The sequence below is a fragment of the Pantherophis guttatus genome, chromosome 1 (genome assembly GCF_059756535.1).
Source record: "Pantherophis guttatus breed Tessera chromosome 1, ASM5975653v1, whole genome shotgun sequence".
Lineage (NCBI taxonomy): Eukaryota > Metazoa > Chordata > Lepidosauria > Squamata > Colubridae > Pantherophis > Pantherophis guttatus.
In genome coordinates, this window is record NC_142063.1 from 329,633,186 (window position 1) to 329,649,510 (window position 16,325).

At 42.3% G+C, this 16,325-nt stretch overlaps 1 protein-coding gene across 1 annotated transcript in view; it reads left to right on the forward strand.

Annotated features, from left to right (window-relative positions):
• Positions 1-4,596: 4,596 nt before the first annotated feature.
• P2RX1 (purinergic receptor P2X 1) overlaps positions 4,597-16,325 on the forward strand; it is a 46,211-nt gene continuing 34,482 nt past the window's right edge. Inside the window, exon 1 of the mRNA XM_060693168.2 lies at positions 4,597-4,889. Coding sequence (XP_060549151.2) covers positions 4,753-4,889 — 137 coding nt within the window. The 5' untranslated portion in view covers positions 4,597-4,752. The remainder of the gene's footprint in view (positions 4,890-16,325) is intronic.

Here is a 16,325-nt window from a genome sequence, read left to right on the forward strand (position 1 = left end):
GGCTCTGCTCCTACAATCATTTTTTTTTAAATATGAGTATTATTTATTTAAATTTATTGACCACTCAACTCCAGTGAACTCCCATGGATTCATCCAATGGACTTATCATAATAGGATTGATAGAATATAGATTGAATAATAGGGCTGGAAGGGACTTTGGAGGTCTTCTAGTCCATCCCCCTACCCATGGCAGGAGATCTTGTACCATTCCAGACTTTCTTTGGGCTTAATGGGATGCATACACATGATCATAGAGAGAATAACATAATATTATATAATAATTCAATAATTAGTAATAAGAATTACTAATAATTAATAATAATTCATTAAACAAGGGGGGAAATCCTCCAAATCCTAATTCTATGTAAATTTATACAAAAGAAGGGTTGAGTTATAGGAGATGGTTTGTTAAAACATTTTATCCTAGGAAATGCGTTTCTCCTCATAACTGTTAAGTTCTCAGTCCACGTCAGGACTTTGCTCTCACATCATTAAAAAAATTATCTTAAACCCCAAATATTTGATTACCCAGCTTTCTGATACTGCTATATAACCAGTAAGACACCTAATTGATTTGTCTTCTTTATAAACACTGTATGTCAAAGAATATACTACGATGAGCAGTCATGATGAACAAAACAGCGTTGAAACCCCAAAGGGAGGGAAAAGGATCCTTTTACCTCAAATTCCCTTATGTTAATTGAAAGCATCTGCCTAGGAAAGCTGTAAACTAAAGATAGGATTAGTAAACACAATGTCTTTATTAATACCTTTAAGCCCAAGCAGAGCACATTGATTAAGGGACAATTAAAGTACCAGAGCTTTGTTGCTTATTTGGCTCTTTGCATAGCAACAGTTCTACATTTAAGCATATCCATCTAAATCCGTAAATGAGCTGAACAAATCCAATTTAAAGCTTAGATTCCATCACCGCCCTCCCACCCTCCCAGGCCTCCTACCCCATGGAATACATTCAGAAGACGCAGGATAGTATGAGAAAGAATAGATATTGAAAATGTATTTCCAAATGATTGGGTTTGATTGATGGGGGCCTGAAGGAAAAGTGATGCAGAAGAAAAGATCAAGAGATCAATCGGTCTCTCGTGACACTGGCCAGGCCCCTAAACTTGAAAGAATATCTGATAACCATCAGATCGCCTACCAAATATAGACACTGAAGAACCTGATAAGCATCATTTATAATCTAGGGGTCGAGGCAGGCTTTCTAAAGAAAACTCCAGCCAAGTGCAAACATGAATTGTACAAAATGCAGCCTTCTAAGGAAGGTTGAGTAGCCCACCATGCCAAAGTGGTGACAATCAGAAAAACAGGGCATCTAAATTTAACTGGTAAAAATGCAGGCTCTTACGTAACTCAATCCATGACCTTATCCAACTTATTCTTATTGGGAAACATACGAAACAAATATATGAGTTGGATTAGGCTAACTCAAACATTTATACCTGCACCAGCAGCATCCGCTAAGGAGTTGTTCAACAAGATTTGTTGTTGTTGATGATGAAATCTATCCAAGAGTGGCCTAGTCACAATTATCCATGTTTTGCTAATTTTCACTTAGACTACCACATTGGCCTGCACATGGGATGGCTCTTGAGGGCAGTTCCAAAACTACACCAATTTTAGAACGTGACTGCTATCTGTCAGGTCAAAGGAATGGCATTATTAAGCCCAAACAGGGAATCGCCTTAGGAGGATACCTGTAGGAGGGAGGGGTCCTAAACAAGTCAAGGGAAAGAAAGCAACTGTATGCTCAAATCCCACTCTTTAATAATCCCCTAGGCCAGGACCGGGTGGGGTGGGTGTAGCCATGGTGGGTGTGACACAGGACCGCACCTCCGCAGACATGGTTTTATAAACTTATAAAAATAGGGAGGAATACTTTTCTGTGATTTTGCTTTTTAATATTTACTTGATCTACTTGATCACCTTATGAGAGAGAGACCAGATCAAGAAACTGACTCCATAGGAAGACTAGAACTATAAATTATTGACATAGGCTAGTAGCAGAATCCTGCAAACCTGAAAGGTAAAATATTTTACTTTTCCTCCCTTTTATAACCTTCTGAATCAAGGACGACCTCCTGGAGCACTCCGGAGGCCAAAAGTGATTGTGTGTGTGTGGGGGGGGGGGGGCGCAGATCAGCCCCAAGGGCCAGATCTAAGCACCCCATGGGCCAGATCTGGCCCACGGGCCTTGAGTTTGACACCCCTGTTCTAGAAACATATTGAACAAGCATAGGTTTGCAAAGATAATAAACAAAACAAAAATGAAATAATAAATAAAATAAAATGAAGTGAAATAATAAAAAAATAAATAAAATAAAATAAAATAAAATAAAATAAAATAAAAAATAAAATAATAAAATAAAATAAAATAAAATAAAATAAAATAAAATAAAATAAAATAAAATAAAATAAAATAAAATAAAATAAATAGTGAAATGAAATGAAATGAAATGAAATGAATTCAGGCCTGAAAACACATTCAGTGGGATCAAATCCTGACACTCATTTAAGAATGATGGGACTTGCCTGCCTTCAACTTTCCCTTTAAATATCTTGCCCAAGAAAAGGGTATTACACCAGTGGTGAGTTGCCCCCAGTTTGCACCGGTTCTATAGAACTGGTAGTAAAACCGGCGAGAGGCTCCGCCCACCAACCCCAACGTCATCAGAACGCTTATGCGCATGCGCAGAAGCTTCTGAGCATGCGCGTGCGGCCCCATTGCTAACTGGTAGTAAAGATAAGTAGAACCCACCCCTGTATTACACAACCCATCAAGACTCAGAGAGAAGAGAAGAGATGGACAAAAAAAGTGGGGTTTTGGATCCTGCTCTCACATTATCCTGGTATCTTTCTCTCTCTCTCTCTCTCTCTCTCTCGCTCTCTCTCTCTCTCTCTCTCTCTCTCTCTCTCTCTCTCACACACACACACACACACACACACACACACATACACACACACACACACACACACACAAAATATCTCTCCCTTCCTCCCTCTCTCTCTCTCCCCTCTTCCACCAGAAAATGTGCCCCCCGACCAAAATAAACTATATACAAATGAAAACAGTTCACTTTCTTGTCCACAGTTAACAGTGTGACAGATTGCTTCCTTTTCAATATATTTCTGTTTTGTGTGTCTGTGTGGATTTTTGGTACTACTATGAATGAAAATTCAAATCTCTACCAATGCCAGACCTGCTGCTACTCTAAGGCATTGTTTCTCAACCTTGGAAATTTTGAGAGAGGTGGACCAATTCCCTTGAAAGCAAGACTCTAATCCTTATGTTTTTGAATAAATGGTTGCTTTAAATAAGAAATGCAGGAAGTTATCTATTTCCTCTGGTCCATTTTATCTGCCTTGATTGTCATTAAATTCTATCTGTACTTGCTGGGAATTAAATCTGATGGAGAAAATTAAATTCTACATGGAATTAAATTCCACATAGACAGTTTAGCGTATGGCATATATATGGCAAAGAAATATAAAACAAATAGACAGTATTTTACTGTTAAACTACAGTTTGTCCTATGAACACAGAGTCCAGATCTTGTTCCAAGTAGATTTCCCATAATAAAACAAATATTTTATAATATTTTATGTTTACTTTTTTTCATTTTTATTTAGCCTTTCCTGAAAAGACCTTGAGGTAACATTCCTGATATCTCTCCTCTTTGCATTTAATCATCACAGCAACTTTGTAAGGTAGACTTTGCTTGCCATCCAATGATTATCTAAAGCTTTGTGGATTTTAGACCATGTTTTTCTGGCAAGCCTAGAGATTTGAATTGCATTTTAACCAGGGGTGGGCTTCAAAAATTTTAGCAAGGGGTTCTTTGCCCAGTTGCTGGGTGGGCGAGGCCATGGTGGGCGTAGCCTAGTCGGCCTCCTGCACCATGGGGGGGTGCTTTTTGCTCTCCCAGGGCTCTGGAGGCTTTCTTTGAGCCTCCAGGAGGGCAAAAATGGCCTCCCCAGGCTCCGAAGGCCCTCTGGAGTCCGGTCTTCCCAAACTTCTGGTAGGCCTGTTTTTCGCCCTCCCCGAGTCTCCACGCGCACCCTGCACTTACCTGCATCCAGAACGGGCCATGTGGGAACTCATGAGAGGGGAGGGGAGAGGAGGGGTGGGATGGGCGGCGCCAGCCAGGAGTGGGATTTGCGGCTTCTCCGAACTGTACACAATCTTAGCTAGAGGTTCTCCCGAACCCCTGTGAACCCCCAGCAGCCCACCTCTGGTTTTAACCCCAAAACCCAAACTCCTTCTGAGCTTTTAATCCTGCAGACTAAAGTGTTACCCCCTGAAGTGTAATAGACTTGGGATAACAGAAGCTTTTCCTAGTTTAATTTGTGAAACACACGGAGGGCGTCAATTATTAAAAAAACCATTCTAACCTTTGAAATCATCACTCTATTCTATAATTGTCCAGAGCAGGATGCAAAAATGAATCTTTCCTGTTCAGCTGTTCTTGGGTGGTTGTTTGCGACTGCCTCCACTCAGTAAACACACCCTGTCCCACCCCCAGACCATCTAAGGATATGTAAAGTAAACTACTACACCCAGTAAGAGGGAAAAAAAGCTCTTTGCTGCTGGTTACAGGGTGAGACCACGGAGCCTGCTGAGAAGTCAAAGAAAATTAGCAGAACGTGAGAAAGACAAACTTTGGGAGAATCAATCAGCAGAAGACTCTGGCCTGCTGCAGCCATCAAAGGAAACCACATCAGCTATTCCTTATGGGCCATAAATTCACAGAGAAAATCTCCTCGTTTCTATTTGAATATGACACCCCAAGGATGGTTTTGGTGCACAACAAGAAGGTGGGCTTAACTTTCCGACTGATCCAGCTAGTGGTCCTCTCCTACGTCATTGGGTAAGTGTTCAGGATCAGGCAAGGGAGCCATTCAGTTCTCTCCTTTGGTTCTACGGTGATTGGGTGCCCAATCCATGAATCCCGTCTGTTTAATAATTGACTCAGCTTTCCATTCTTCCATCCTTGTGAAGTTGGTAAAATGAGGACCTAGATTACTGGGGGCAATACGCTGATATTAACCACCCAGAGAGTGTTGTAAAGCATTATGGGGTAGTATATAAGTCTAATTGCTATTGCTATTAATGCTCTTGATTAACTAGCAAACATTTGGTTGATCGAGATCATCCACTCGTGGCTTAGGCAAAGAACCAAAGAGCATTTTTACTTTTGGATGGTCTGAAGGACCTGAAAATGTAATTGAGGGCAAAAATCCTATATAGGCTATGAAAACCCATTTAAAGGTATGGAGTTGCACATGGCAGCCATCTCCTGATTGTCTCTGTATGTATCCCCCTCTTGGCCGATTCTTTGGCTTCCATGTGGAGCAGCTAGATTTAAAATGTGGGACTTCTACTCACATCTGGAACAGGAGTCAGCTCTTCCCAGGATGGAGTTATTGGTTAGCAAGACTTCCAGCTGTGCTACGGTTTCTACTCCCTTTCATTTTCTTTCAAAACCGGGCCAGTTATCACTCATCTTGGGAAGGTCAGGATTATGGGGCAGGAATTGTATTACAAACCTTTACTCTTGATAGCTATGGAAATTCTCAGTCATCCAGGTCATGATTGTCCCAAAGGTGCTTTTTCAAAAGAACTGAAGAAGCTTCTTGGATGAGAAGTGAAACATCTTCAAGGAAAAACAAAGTCCAGTTGTCTTTTGAAGAAGCACCTTTACTTTCTTTTGATCCTGTTTAAAATACACTCTCATCTCTAGGGGCCGGCTGAAAGAGCTGCCTGTCGAAGAATTTAATTCTCTTCTATGCATGAAAAGCACTCTTTCTAAGGCCATCATAACTTCAAATGGTTGTAAAACTACTAGTGCTAATTCAGAGACTACCATATGTTTTGGAGTATAAGACGAACCTTAGTTTTTGGGGAGAAAAATAAGAAAAAAGCTAATTGGTGGGTGGATTGGCCTCCCGGAATACCCCCAATCAGCTGTTCCCAGAGGTGAATTTTAGCAACAGGTTCATTGGTTGTGAGCTCTGTGCTTTGCTTTTTTTTTCTGCATCTGAAACTCTGTTTCAGAAAAAACTTTTTTTTTCCGCCTCTGAAAGCCTCCGCAAACAGAGCTTCAGAAAAAAAGCATCTGAAGCTCAGTTTGGAGGATTTTTTTCTGAAGCTCTGTTTCTGAGGCTTTTTTTCTGAAGCTCTGTTTGGAGGCTTTTTTTCTGAAGCTCTGTTTGGAGGCTTTTTTTCTGAAGCTTCGTTTCTAATGCTTTTTTCAGCCTCTGAAACCTCCGTGTGAGAGGCTGGGCAGGGCTACATTCGGAGTATAAGACGCACCCAGATTTTCACCCTCTTTTTTGGGGGAAAAAGGTGTGTCTTATACTCTGAAAAACACAGTACCTGTACTAACCTGGCCTTAGAGCAGGGGTGGGCCGCTGGGGGTTCACAAGGTTTCGAGAGAACCTCTAGCTAAGATTCTGTGCAGTTCGGAGAACCCCCAAATCCCACTCCTGGCTGGTCCTGCCCACCCTGCCCCTCCCTTCCCAGGAGTCCCCATGCAGCCCATTTTGGATGCAGGTAAGTGCAGGGTGTGCGCGGAGGCTCGAGGAGGGTGAAAAACGGGCCTATCGAAAGTTCAGGAAGGCCGGAAATGGCCCATTTCCAGCATCCAGAGGGCCTCCGGAGGCTGGGAAGGTTGTTTTCCCCCTCCTGGAGGCTCGAGGAAGGCCTCTGGAGTCCGGGGAAGGCAAAAATGCCCCCCCCCAATGATGCAAGAGGCCGACTAAACAATGCCCAGCATGGCCATGCCCACCCAGCAACCGGGCAAATAACCCCTTGCTAAAATTTTTGAAGCCCACCCCTGCCTGAGAGATTCAGATAGTCCTGTCTGATACAAAGCAGGAGCAGGCAACCTTCCACTAGAGAGACCACCATCTTTTCTCCCATTTTTTTGAAGCAGGTAGGCAATCCAAAGTTAAGAATACTGAAGTCACTGAAGTAGATTGGCATAGATCTTATGTTCCAATCAGATGTTAATAATTATTGGATGGGAGACTAGTTGGAGACTAGATTGGAAAGGTGAGAAAGTATCCCAGAAGAAAAAAATTGGCCTACTCTATGGGTACACTGTACACCCAGATACTCGCTAGAGTTTAACTTGATACAAAAAGGACTTCGTCTTTACACTGTAAGACACGGTTTGCTATGATATTGTGCATATTGTTGCTTCAGGAATTGACATCCTATTGTTCTAAGTCAGAGTTCTAACTCAGGAATTCTGGGAGTTGAAGTCCACACATCTTAAAGTTGCCAAGGTTGAGAAATATTGGTCTAAATCATTTTTGTGGGAAGCTGAGGATGTTCCGGATGTTGGGTGGGAGTTTTTTCCAACACCGCCTGACTGAAGCAAAATTTCTGTTTCACCATTGAACAATCATTCCTTCCCCCCATTAAAGAAAGAAAACCTAAAAATTGTTGCAGCTACCATTTTACTGACTATTCCTTGAATTCTGTTTTGCAAACTGATTGCCTCCCAAAGCAATTTGTTTCAGCACTAAAAAGGCATCTGAATCTAATATCAAGTGAAACATCTGCTCATGTAGTTTAGCATTCCCTATGCTAATTGGAGATGATCCAGGAGGAGCATCATGGGTGGTCAAAAAAGTCAAGATGGCAGCTATATGATTCAAGTTCTATTGCTTGTTTATATGTGGTATCCTTATATGTCCAAAGGAAGTGGAGCTTTGACTGTACCATTGTGGAGAACTCTCTCTCTCCCTTCCTCACTCTCTCTCTCTTTTTCTCTCTCTCTCTCCCTCCTTCCCCCCTCCCCCTCCCCCCCCTCTCTCTCTCTCTCTCTCTCTCTCTCTCTCTCTCTCTCTCTCTCTCTCTCTCTCTATATATATATATATATATATATATATATATATATATATATATATATATATATAGTCTCCAGGGGATGGTAGAGGACAGGAAGCTCTGGAGGAAAGTTATCCATGGGGTCACAATGGGTCAAACTTTATTATAGCTCTCTCCCTATCTAATATACCGTATACACATGGTTGCATTAAAAATACTAACCTTTACTAGGAATCTATATTCTTAAGTGGCATAATCCAGCATTCTAACGTTGTCTATTTCCCACTTCATTCAAAGAATGAATAAAACAGCTCTCTGGCTGCTATGTTGACATTCCTTCTTAATTAGGCAAGAAATCACCTTGTAGTAGGTGTATTTAACATTCTAATTTTATTTTTCCTTTGCATATCCAAGGATATGAAAAAATACAGTGGAAGTAAGTAGTGCAGTAAATATCCATAATGCTAATGGTTAAAAATGTGAAAAGCAAACCAGAAATAACTCACTATTGGGCACTGTGCCACATCAATCACTGTGTTGATGGTTAGGTCAAAAGTTGGTCTGGTGTTGATGCTCCCCTGGAACATCTATATCCCCTTTTGCTCTTCAAAATAGAAGAATATAGAATATAGATCCTTGCTGATCCTAAGGGGCTGTTTGCTGAAGGAAGCAGCTGTTTTTCCTGTCTAAGCATCCAACACTTAGGGGTATTTCCCCAAAGAAACTTGTTTGGGAGGGGTGAGGGAGAGAGAGAGAGAAAGCTGAAAACTTTTCAAAACTCATTATTTGAAGAGAGAAAGTCTTAAGATTTCAGCTTCCTGTTTTTACCAGATCATTTGACAAGATTTAATTCTATCAGGGCACGGTTATGGAATTTGGGGTCTTCTAGCTACTGCTGGACTCTAACTGCTATTATCCCCAACCAACATGGTCAAGAATGCCTTGAGATGCATCCAACGGGGATGGCAGCTGAGTGGTGGAATGTAGGTTATGCCTAGAAGTGACTCCTAGCAAGACGGAAGTCACACCTTTGCGTAAAAATGATGGTTGTCCTTATCTCAGAAGCTAAGTTAGCCTTGCATGAAGAACTGGCTGAAAATTCCAAGGTGGGATGGTGAACAGGAAAGCATCCTTAAGGAAACAATCCTAAGGAAATTTTAAATTATATTTTTCCATAACCATGTAAATTAAAGAGACGCAATGCATCTTATCCAAAGAAAAAGGCTGGGTCCAGATAAATTGTATTCTTCAGGGCTTGTCCTTACAGCCATATTAATGTGCTTTCCTTTTATCTTGGAATTGGGAGGAAAATGCAGTGATAGACATTGTGCTGATCCTACAACCCACCTTTACTGTATCTTTGCGCTGAGGCCAAGGATATTTCATGGGAAAAGTTTTTTTTTAAAAAAAGGCGATGTATGGGCCATGGCTGCATGACCAAAACCTTGCTTCTTCTTTTACATATGTTGAACAAACATGGTTCACAGGCACCATTTTGATTTTTTCATATATCCCCTCCGATGCCCCTGCCACTCACTATCACACAATTTAAGGTGGGGTAGTTTCCAGAATAAAACTGGTGGATTCTCTGTTTTCCTATCTCTTTCCACCAAGCTTCAGGAAAATAAACTACCCAGCACTTTCCTGAACCTCAGCTGGGGCAAGTTAGTGGTTCAAGCAATCATCAGTATGAAAAATGCTCATGTCACTTTTTTTTAGTGCCATTGTAACTTCAAACGGTCACTAAATGAACTGTTGTAAGTCGAGGACTACCTGTAGTCTTGGAGAAGCACAAGACTCATTGTCCCAAAGCAAGCAGCCTCTTGCCTTCAAAAGTCTGTGTGAGAGATTAGAAGAGCTGGTTTGGTATATAATAAAACAGGCAAAGCCAAATCAGAGGGACTTTAGTGCTGTTGTGCCTCTGGGTTTTATTTCCTGGTGCAGGGGTGTCAACTAGCGGCCCACAGGCTGGATTAGTCACGGCAGGCCATGCCCACCCCAGTTTCACCAAGGGAAAAAAAGTCACAAAACATCACTTGACAGCAGCATATCATGGCGAGTTTGACACCCCTGTCCTAGTGTCTCCCTCCAAGTGCAGGCTACACTTTTTTTGGATCAACCAAGCGTTGATTTGTTGGTTGTGACAGGAATTGACTGACCAGCTTGTCACTTGAACCTGGCATTATAGGCTGAGTGAAGGAGATTGTCCCAAAATCCCCCAGCTGGCTTTCATACTTGAGACAAGTCTAGAACTCACAGTTTCCTGGTTTCTAGCCTAATGCCTTGGCCACTTGACCAATCATTGGGAGGAGTGACCCACTATAACTACCTGTGTTTCCCCAAAAATAAGACCCGGTTTTATATATTTTTTGCCACCAAAAAAATGCAACAGGTCTTATTTTGGGGGGAATGTCTTCCACTGACTCACCTCACTTGCGTGCGTTGCTCCTCGCCTCCTTTTTGCTGTTAGAGGCCTTCAGGAACTTCTTCTGCGGCCAGCAAGGCTTTCCTGAAGGCCTCTGCAGCCGATAACAGAGCTCCGGGTCGATTCCGAGCCCTGTTATCGGCTGTAGAGGCCTTCAGGAAAGCCTTGCCGGCTCGAGGAGAAATGGGCTGCCTCCACCCAGGGGTGAAATCCAGCAGGTTCTAACAGGTTCTGGAGAACCGGTAGCAGAAATTTTGAGTAGTTCGGAGAACCGGCAAATACCACTCTGGGACCAGCCAGAAGTGGTATCTGCCAGTTCTCTGAACTACTCAAAATTTCCACTACCGATTGGGAATGGAGATTTTGCAATATCCTTCCCCCAGGAGTGGGGTGGGAATGGAGATTTTGCAGTATCCTTCCCCTGCCATGCCCACCAAGCCACGGCCACCAAGCCACATCTTGCCCACCAAGCCATGCCCACAGAACCAGTAGTAAAAAAAATTGAATTTCACCACTGGTTCCAACCACCCCCATCCCCACCCTATCTTAATTTTTGCCCATGCACCCTGGAGTGGGTAGGATCTTTATTAGGGCTTATTTTGGGGGTAGGACTTATATTGGGCACACGTGTAAGAATCAACTTAGGACTTATTTTCAGAATAGGTCTTTTTTTCAGGGAAACATGGTAGTGGACATCTTGATGTCAAACAAGAAAGATCGTAGATCTTCTTCACAATCTAGGAACTGAGTATAAATTAACAACTTCAGCACCCTCCCTACTTTAGCCCCACTCCTGTTTCCTAGAGCTGGCTGGGGAATTCTGGGAATTGAATCTTATAATTTTAAAGCTGCTGAGATTGAAAAATATTGCTCTAAAACTCCTTCTTCTTTTCCCTTTGAATAAAACTTCTTGTAGTTCTATTAAGAGGAAAGAAGAAGGATCTGCTTTCTCCTTAGCACTGTAATAATTCATTGGCAGGAATGATTCCAAGGATGAGGGTTGTGTGGATCAAGATAAATTCATTTTATTGTTCCCATAAAGCAGGCAATAATCCACATTGACCGGTTTGATCGCTTTGCAGTCCAAGGGACTCACAAGAGTCTTCTCCAGCACCATAGTTCAAAGGCCTCAATTCTTTGGCGCTCAGCCTTCCTTATGGTCCAAGGAACAGTCAAATATTTCATGATTTCTAGTTAATTGTAATTCAGCAGAAAGAGAAATCATGAACTATTTGTTCCACATCTTTTTAAAAATTTGGGAGAAGAGACTCTTGGGATTTGCAACCCAGATTTTGGGAATACTTTGTAATTTCAAGTTTCACTCTCTGATTAATTCTTTCTTTCTACCTCTCCCTTGCAATTTGGGACTACAAATCACAGAGACTTTCAAAAGATGTTTCATTTTTTAAAAGAGCTGTATGCATTTTTAGCCTGGACTGCCCAGAGAATGAGAAAGCTGGCTTAACCAGACAGCTAATTCCAAGTGCTGTCTTCACCACAATATGCTACATTTGGTTAGTTTTAATATTAGCGATTTAATCTGGTTTCCTGTTTGGTGTATTTAGAAAATTCAGTAGCCAAATTAGGAATGTTGTACAAACCCAGCCTGTAATCCTGTGGCAGGTCTATTTAGAAGAAAATCTGTCTTGAGTAGAGAAACTTACAGCCAAGCACCTGTGTCAGGGGTAGTATTCACTTACCTTCGCTACCGGTTCGCAAATGTGAGCACCCACCTCCGCACATGCACAGGGCCTTCCACACATGTGCAGAGCATCAAAAACGGGACATGATGACGTCCGGGTAGGTGGGCGGAGCCTCCCGCAGCCACTGCTACCACTTCACCCGAACCAGATAGAACTGGCTGAATACCACCACCGACCTGTGTACAACATTGCAAGAATATAAACTGAAGTCGAAATTCTCCTGTTCAGAATTTCGTCCCAGGATAGGAGTCCCTCCCAAACTCAATTAATCATCCTTCCTTAACTTCCACTCTCCCAATACTAGAATTCAAGGCCATCTAATGAGATCGGCAACTTGTAAATGTAGGTCAGGCCAAGGAAAACACACAATGACTTTATGGAATTGGCTGTTAAGCTGAGTTCCAATTGAAATAGCCCCAAAAGGGCTAAATAAATTCATGAAGGAGAAGGCAGAGGAAAACCTATTAGTCACCACAATCAAATGAAACCTCCATGTTTAGAGAGAGTCTACCTGGTAAAAACTCACCTTATTGCTGGGGAACAATAGGGGAGAAAGCCTGTTACTTTAAGCCTTAACTGGTGGGTTTCTTCCAAAGTACATGCCTGTGATCATTGCTGGAAAATAGAGTATTGGATTCGTCGAGCATTAGATATCAGCTTGCCTTAATTGAAAAATAAATCAGTGTGTATGTGGGCCTATCAATAACCTGATTGTTTTACTGGCTGAGAGGTTGACTGGTTGGATGGTTGATTGAAGATTTTCAATTTTAGGATTTGAATTCCAAAGCTGTTATATAAATTACTGTCAATGTGTGAAATTAGGCATTTTACAGAATGTCTAGGAAATCTATAGAATGCCAGAAACGGGACGTCAAAGTATGAAATGCTTAATATTTCACATATAACCTAAACATTCTATGCAATGCCAAAAGGCAAACCAGCAAAGTATAAAACACTCCCACCAAAATTCCATTTTAGCCTCTCTTGTTGCAACAAGTAGGTAATATTGGTCTTTTTCTAATTGTTGTTGTTTTCAGTAGGAAAGTCCTGTATTTTACTTTGCATTTCTTCTTTCATTTTCATATACGTCTTTTCAATAAAGGGTTAAGGTTAACGCCAACCCTAACCCAGTGGTGGGTTGCTCCCAGTTCTGTCTGGTTCTTTAGAACCGGTAGTAAAAGCGGTGACTCAACCCACCCGCCTGGATGTCATAATTGACGACCTGTTGCGCTCCCGTTGCGAACCGGTAGTAAAGGTAAGTGGAACCCACCCCTGCTCTAACCCTAACTCTTTTCATGACTCTTTCATAATTTGCCTAAATAGTTATTGTCATTCTGCATAATACCTAGGTATTGTATATAGTGTCTATATAACAAATTAAAATAACACAGACATTCATACGTTGCCTAAAAACGTCACACACTCTTTAAATTTCCTAAGCATTCTCTACAATGTCAGCTTTTTATACATTTCTGGTAATGTATATAATACGATTCCGGCTGCTGTGCATAGCTCAAGTTTTGATTGATTTATTATCTATGGCAATCTTGGCCTTGTATCATTTTTGTTGGGTTTCGGCTGCCAGAATAAGTCAAATGTCTCATAATATGGGCATTTTCAGCAGACAGAAAACTTTCCAGACATTTTCTGCTTGTAGCTGACCTGGCCTTTACCCTACTCTTGAAAGCATGGGAATAAGAATTTGGCATGCTGAGCTGAGCGATAAGGACAGATTCATTTTAGTCCTGTATCTAAAGTAGGTTTAGATGTCTTAAAGATCTGTTTCTTCTGGAAAACCTTGTAAAAGGCATATCGCCAGGCTGGGATGAAAAGGCATTTCAATAAATGAGAAATAGAGATGACAAAACTCCTAACTCCTGGTTGCGCCCTTAGACACCAAGAAAAGAGCAAAGGGTTTCATGCTATGGCCTTCTTAGTGGCAGCCCCCAGGACGTGGAATCTGTTATGTAATCTGTCCTTATTTGCAACACGAATGTTCCATCTGTTTTCTAGGACAAGGATGGGGAACTATGGCTCTTTTACGATCTGTGAACTTCAACTCCCAGAATTCTGGGAATTAAAGTTCTTAGATCTTAAAAGGGCCATAGTTCCCACTCCTGTTCTAGGGACCCAAGGCAGCAGGGAGAAGACATCTGACACAAAGTCATGGAAGCCCTTGAGTTTCATGGCTGATTCTGGATTTGAAACTGGACTTCTATTATCCTAATCCAATATCTTTAGATTGACAGAGTTGGAAGGGAGAGCCTGTAGTACAGTGGACTAAAGCACTGTTATTAACATCTGCTGCTTGCAATTACTGCAAGTTCAAATCTCACCAGGCTCAAGGTTGACTCAGCCTTCCTTCCTTTCAAAGGTAGGTGAAGTGAGACCCAGATTGTGGGGGCAATAAGCTGACTTTGTATAAATATACAAAAGTATGAAGGCTATTGCTTAACGCATTGTAAGCCGCCCTGAGTCTCCGGAGAAGGGCAGCATATAAATTAAAGCAAAAAAAAGGGGGGCCTTGTAGGTCATCTAGTCCAATCCCCCACCCAAGCAGGAGACCCTACACCCGTGATGGGGAATGTATGGCACGTGTGTCACAGGTGGCATGCGGAGCCATATCTGTGGGCATGTGAGCGTTGCCCTAGCTCAGCTCCAGCACCCATGCGCACACCAGCCAGCTGATTTTCGGGTCCTCTGGGCCCACCAGAAATCAGGAAACGGGCCATTTCCGACCTCCAGAGGGCCTCCGGGGTGGTGAGGAAGGCCATTTTCGCCCTCCCCAAGCTGAAAAAAGCCTCTGGAGCCTGGGGAGGGTGAAAACGGGCCTACCGGGCCCACCGGGCCATCACCTGCCAAAAGTGGTGGGAGCACAGGGGGTCGCGCATGCATACGTGGGGCGTGGGGGGAATTGAGTGTGGACACGCGTGCGTGCAACCCCCCCGCACTCCCCCCACTTTTGGCATGCGACAACAAAAAGGTTAGCCATCACTGCCCTACAGCATTTCTGACAGATGGCAGTCCAATCTCTTCATGAAAGCCTCCAGTGATGAAGCTCCCACACCTTCTGAAAGCAAGTTGTTCCATTGGTTGATTGTTCTCACTGTCAGAAAATGTCTCCTTATTTCTAGGTTGAATCTCTCCTTGATTAGTTTCCATCCATTATTCCTTGTCTGGCCTTCAGGTGCCAGTTGGTGCAAAGTTCATTTTCCCATCCCCCTTGCCAATGGCAACTCAAAAACAGGCCAGGGATGCTTTGTGAATTGACATTCAGCTTTTACATACACCCCCCAAATGGAAAAGTCGAAGAGTAGTGCCAGGAAGAAATGACCACAGTTGGTATTTGAGGCATGCAGTATGACTTTATAGTAAGTAAAACCTCTCCCTCCCCCCCCCCAAAAAGTAATAAAAGCCGCAGAAAGTTCAGCAGTCATGTAAAACCCCTCGTGGACAAAAGTGATGGAAAAGTTTTAATGCATTCATTTAGGACAGAACCAGCAACCTATTTTTCTTCTTGTTAAATCAGCCATCAGTCCCTATTTTTTTACAGATTAGGCATAGTGGTATTTTGAAATACTATTGGATGTTTGTTTAATAAAAGATCTTCTCAAAGAAATGTAAAAAGTGGCAGGATGGCACCTTACGAAGAATAGACCAGAAATTACTCGGGCAGAGTCTAATGCAGATACCAGGTACAGTGGGGCAAAAAAGTATTTAGTCAGCCACCAATTGTGCAAGTTCTCCCACTTAAAAAGATGAGAGAGGCCTGTAATTGTCATCATAGGTAGACCTCAACTATGAGAGACAAAATGAGAAAACAAATCCAGACAATCACATTGTCTGATTTGGAAAGAATTTATTTGCAAATTATGGTGGAAAAATAAGTATTTGGTCACCTACAAACAAGCAAGATTTCTGGCTCTCACAGACCTGTAACTTCTTCTTTAAGAGGCTCCTCTGTCCTCCACTCATTACTTGTATTAATGGCACCTGTTTGAACTTGTTATCAGTATAAAAGACACCTGTCCACAACTTCAAACAGTCACACTCCAAACTCCACTATGGTGAAGACCAAAGAGCTGTTGAAGGACACCAGAAACAAAATTGTAGACCTGCACCAGGCTGGGAAGACTGAATCTTCAATAGGCAAGCAGCTTGGTGTGAAGAAATCAACTGTGGGAGCAATAATTAGAAAATGGAAGACATACAAGACCACTGATAATCTCCCTCGATCTGGGGCTCCATGCAAGATCTCATCCCATGTGGTCAAAATGATCACAAGAATGGTGGGCAAAAATCCCAGAACCACACGGGGGGACCTATTGAATGACCTGCA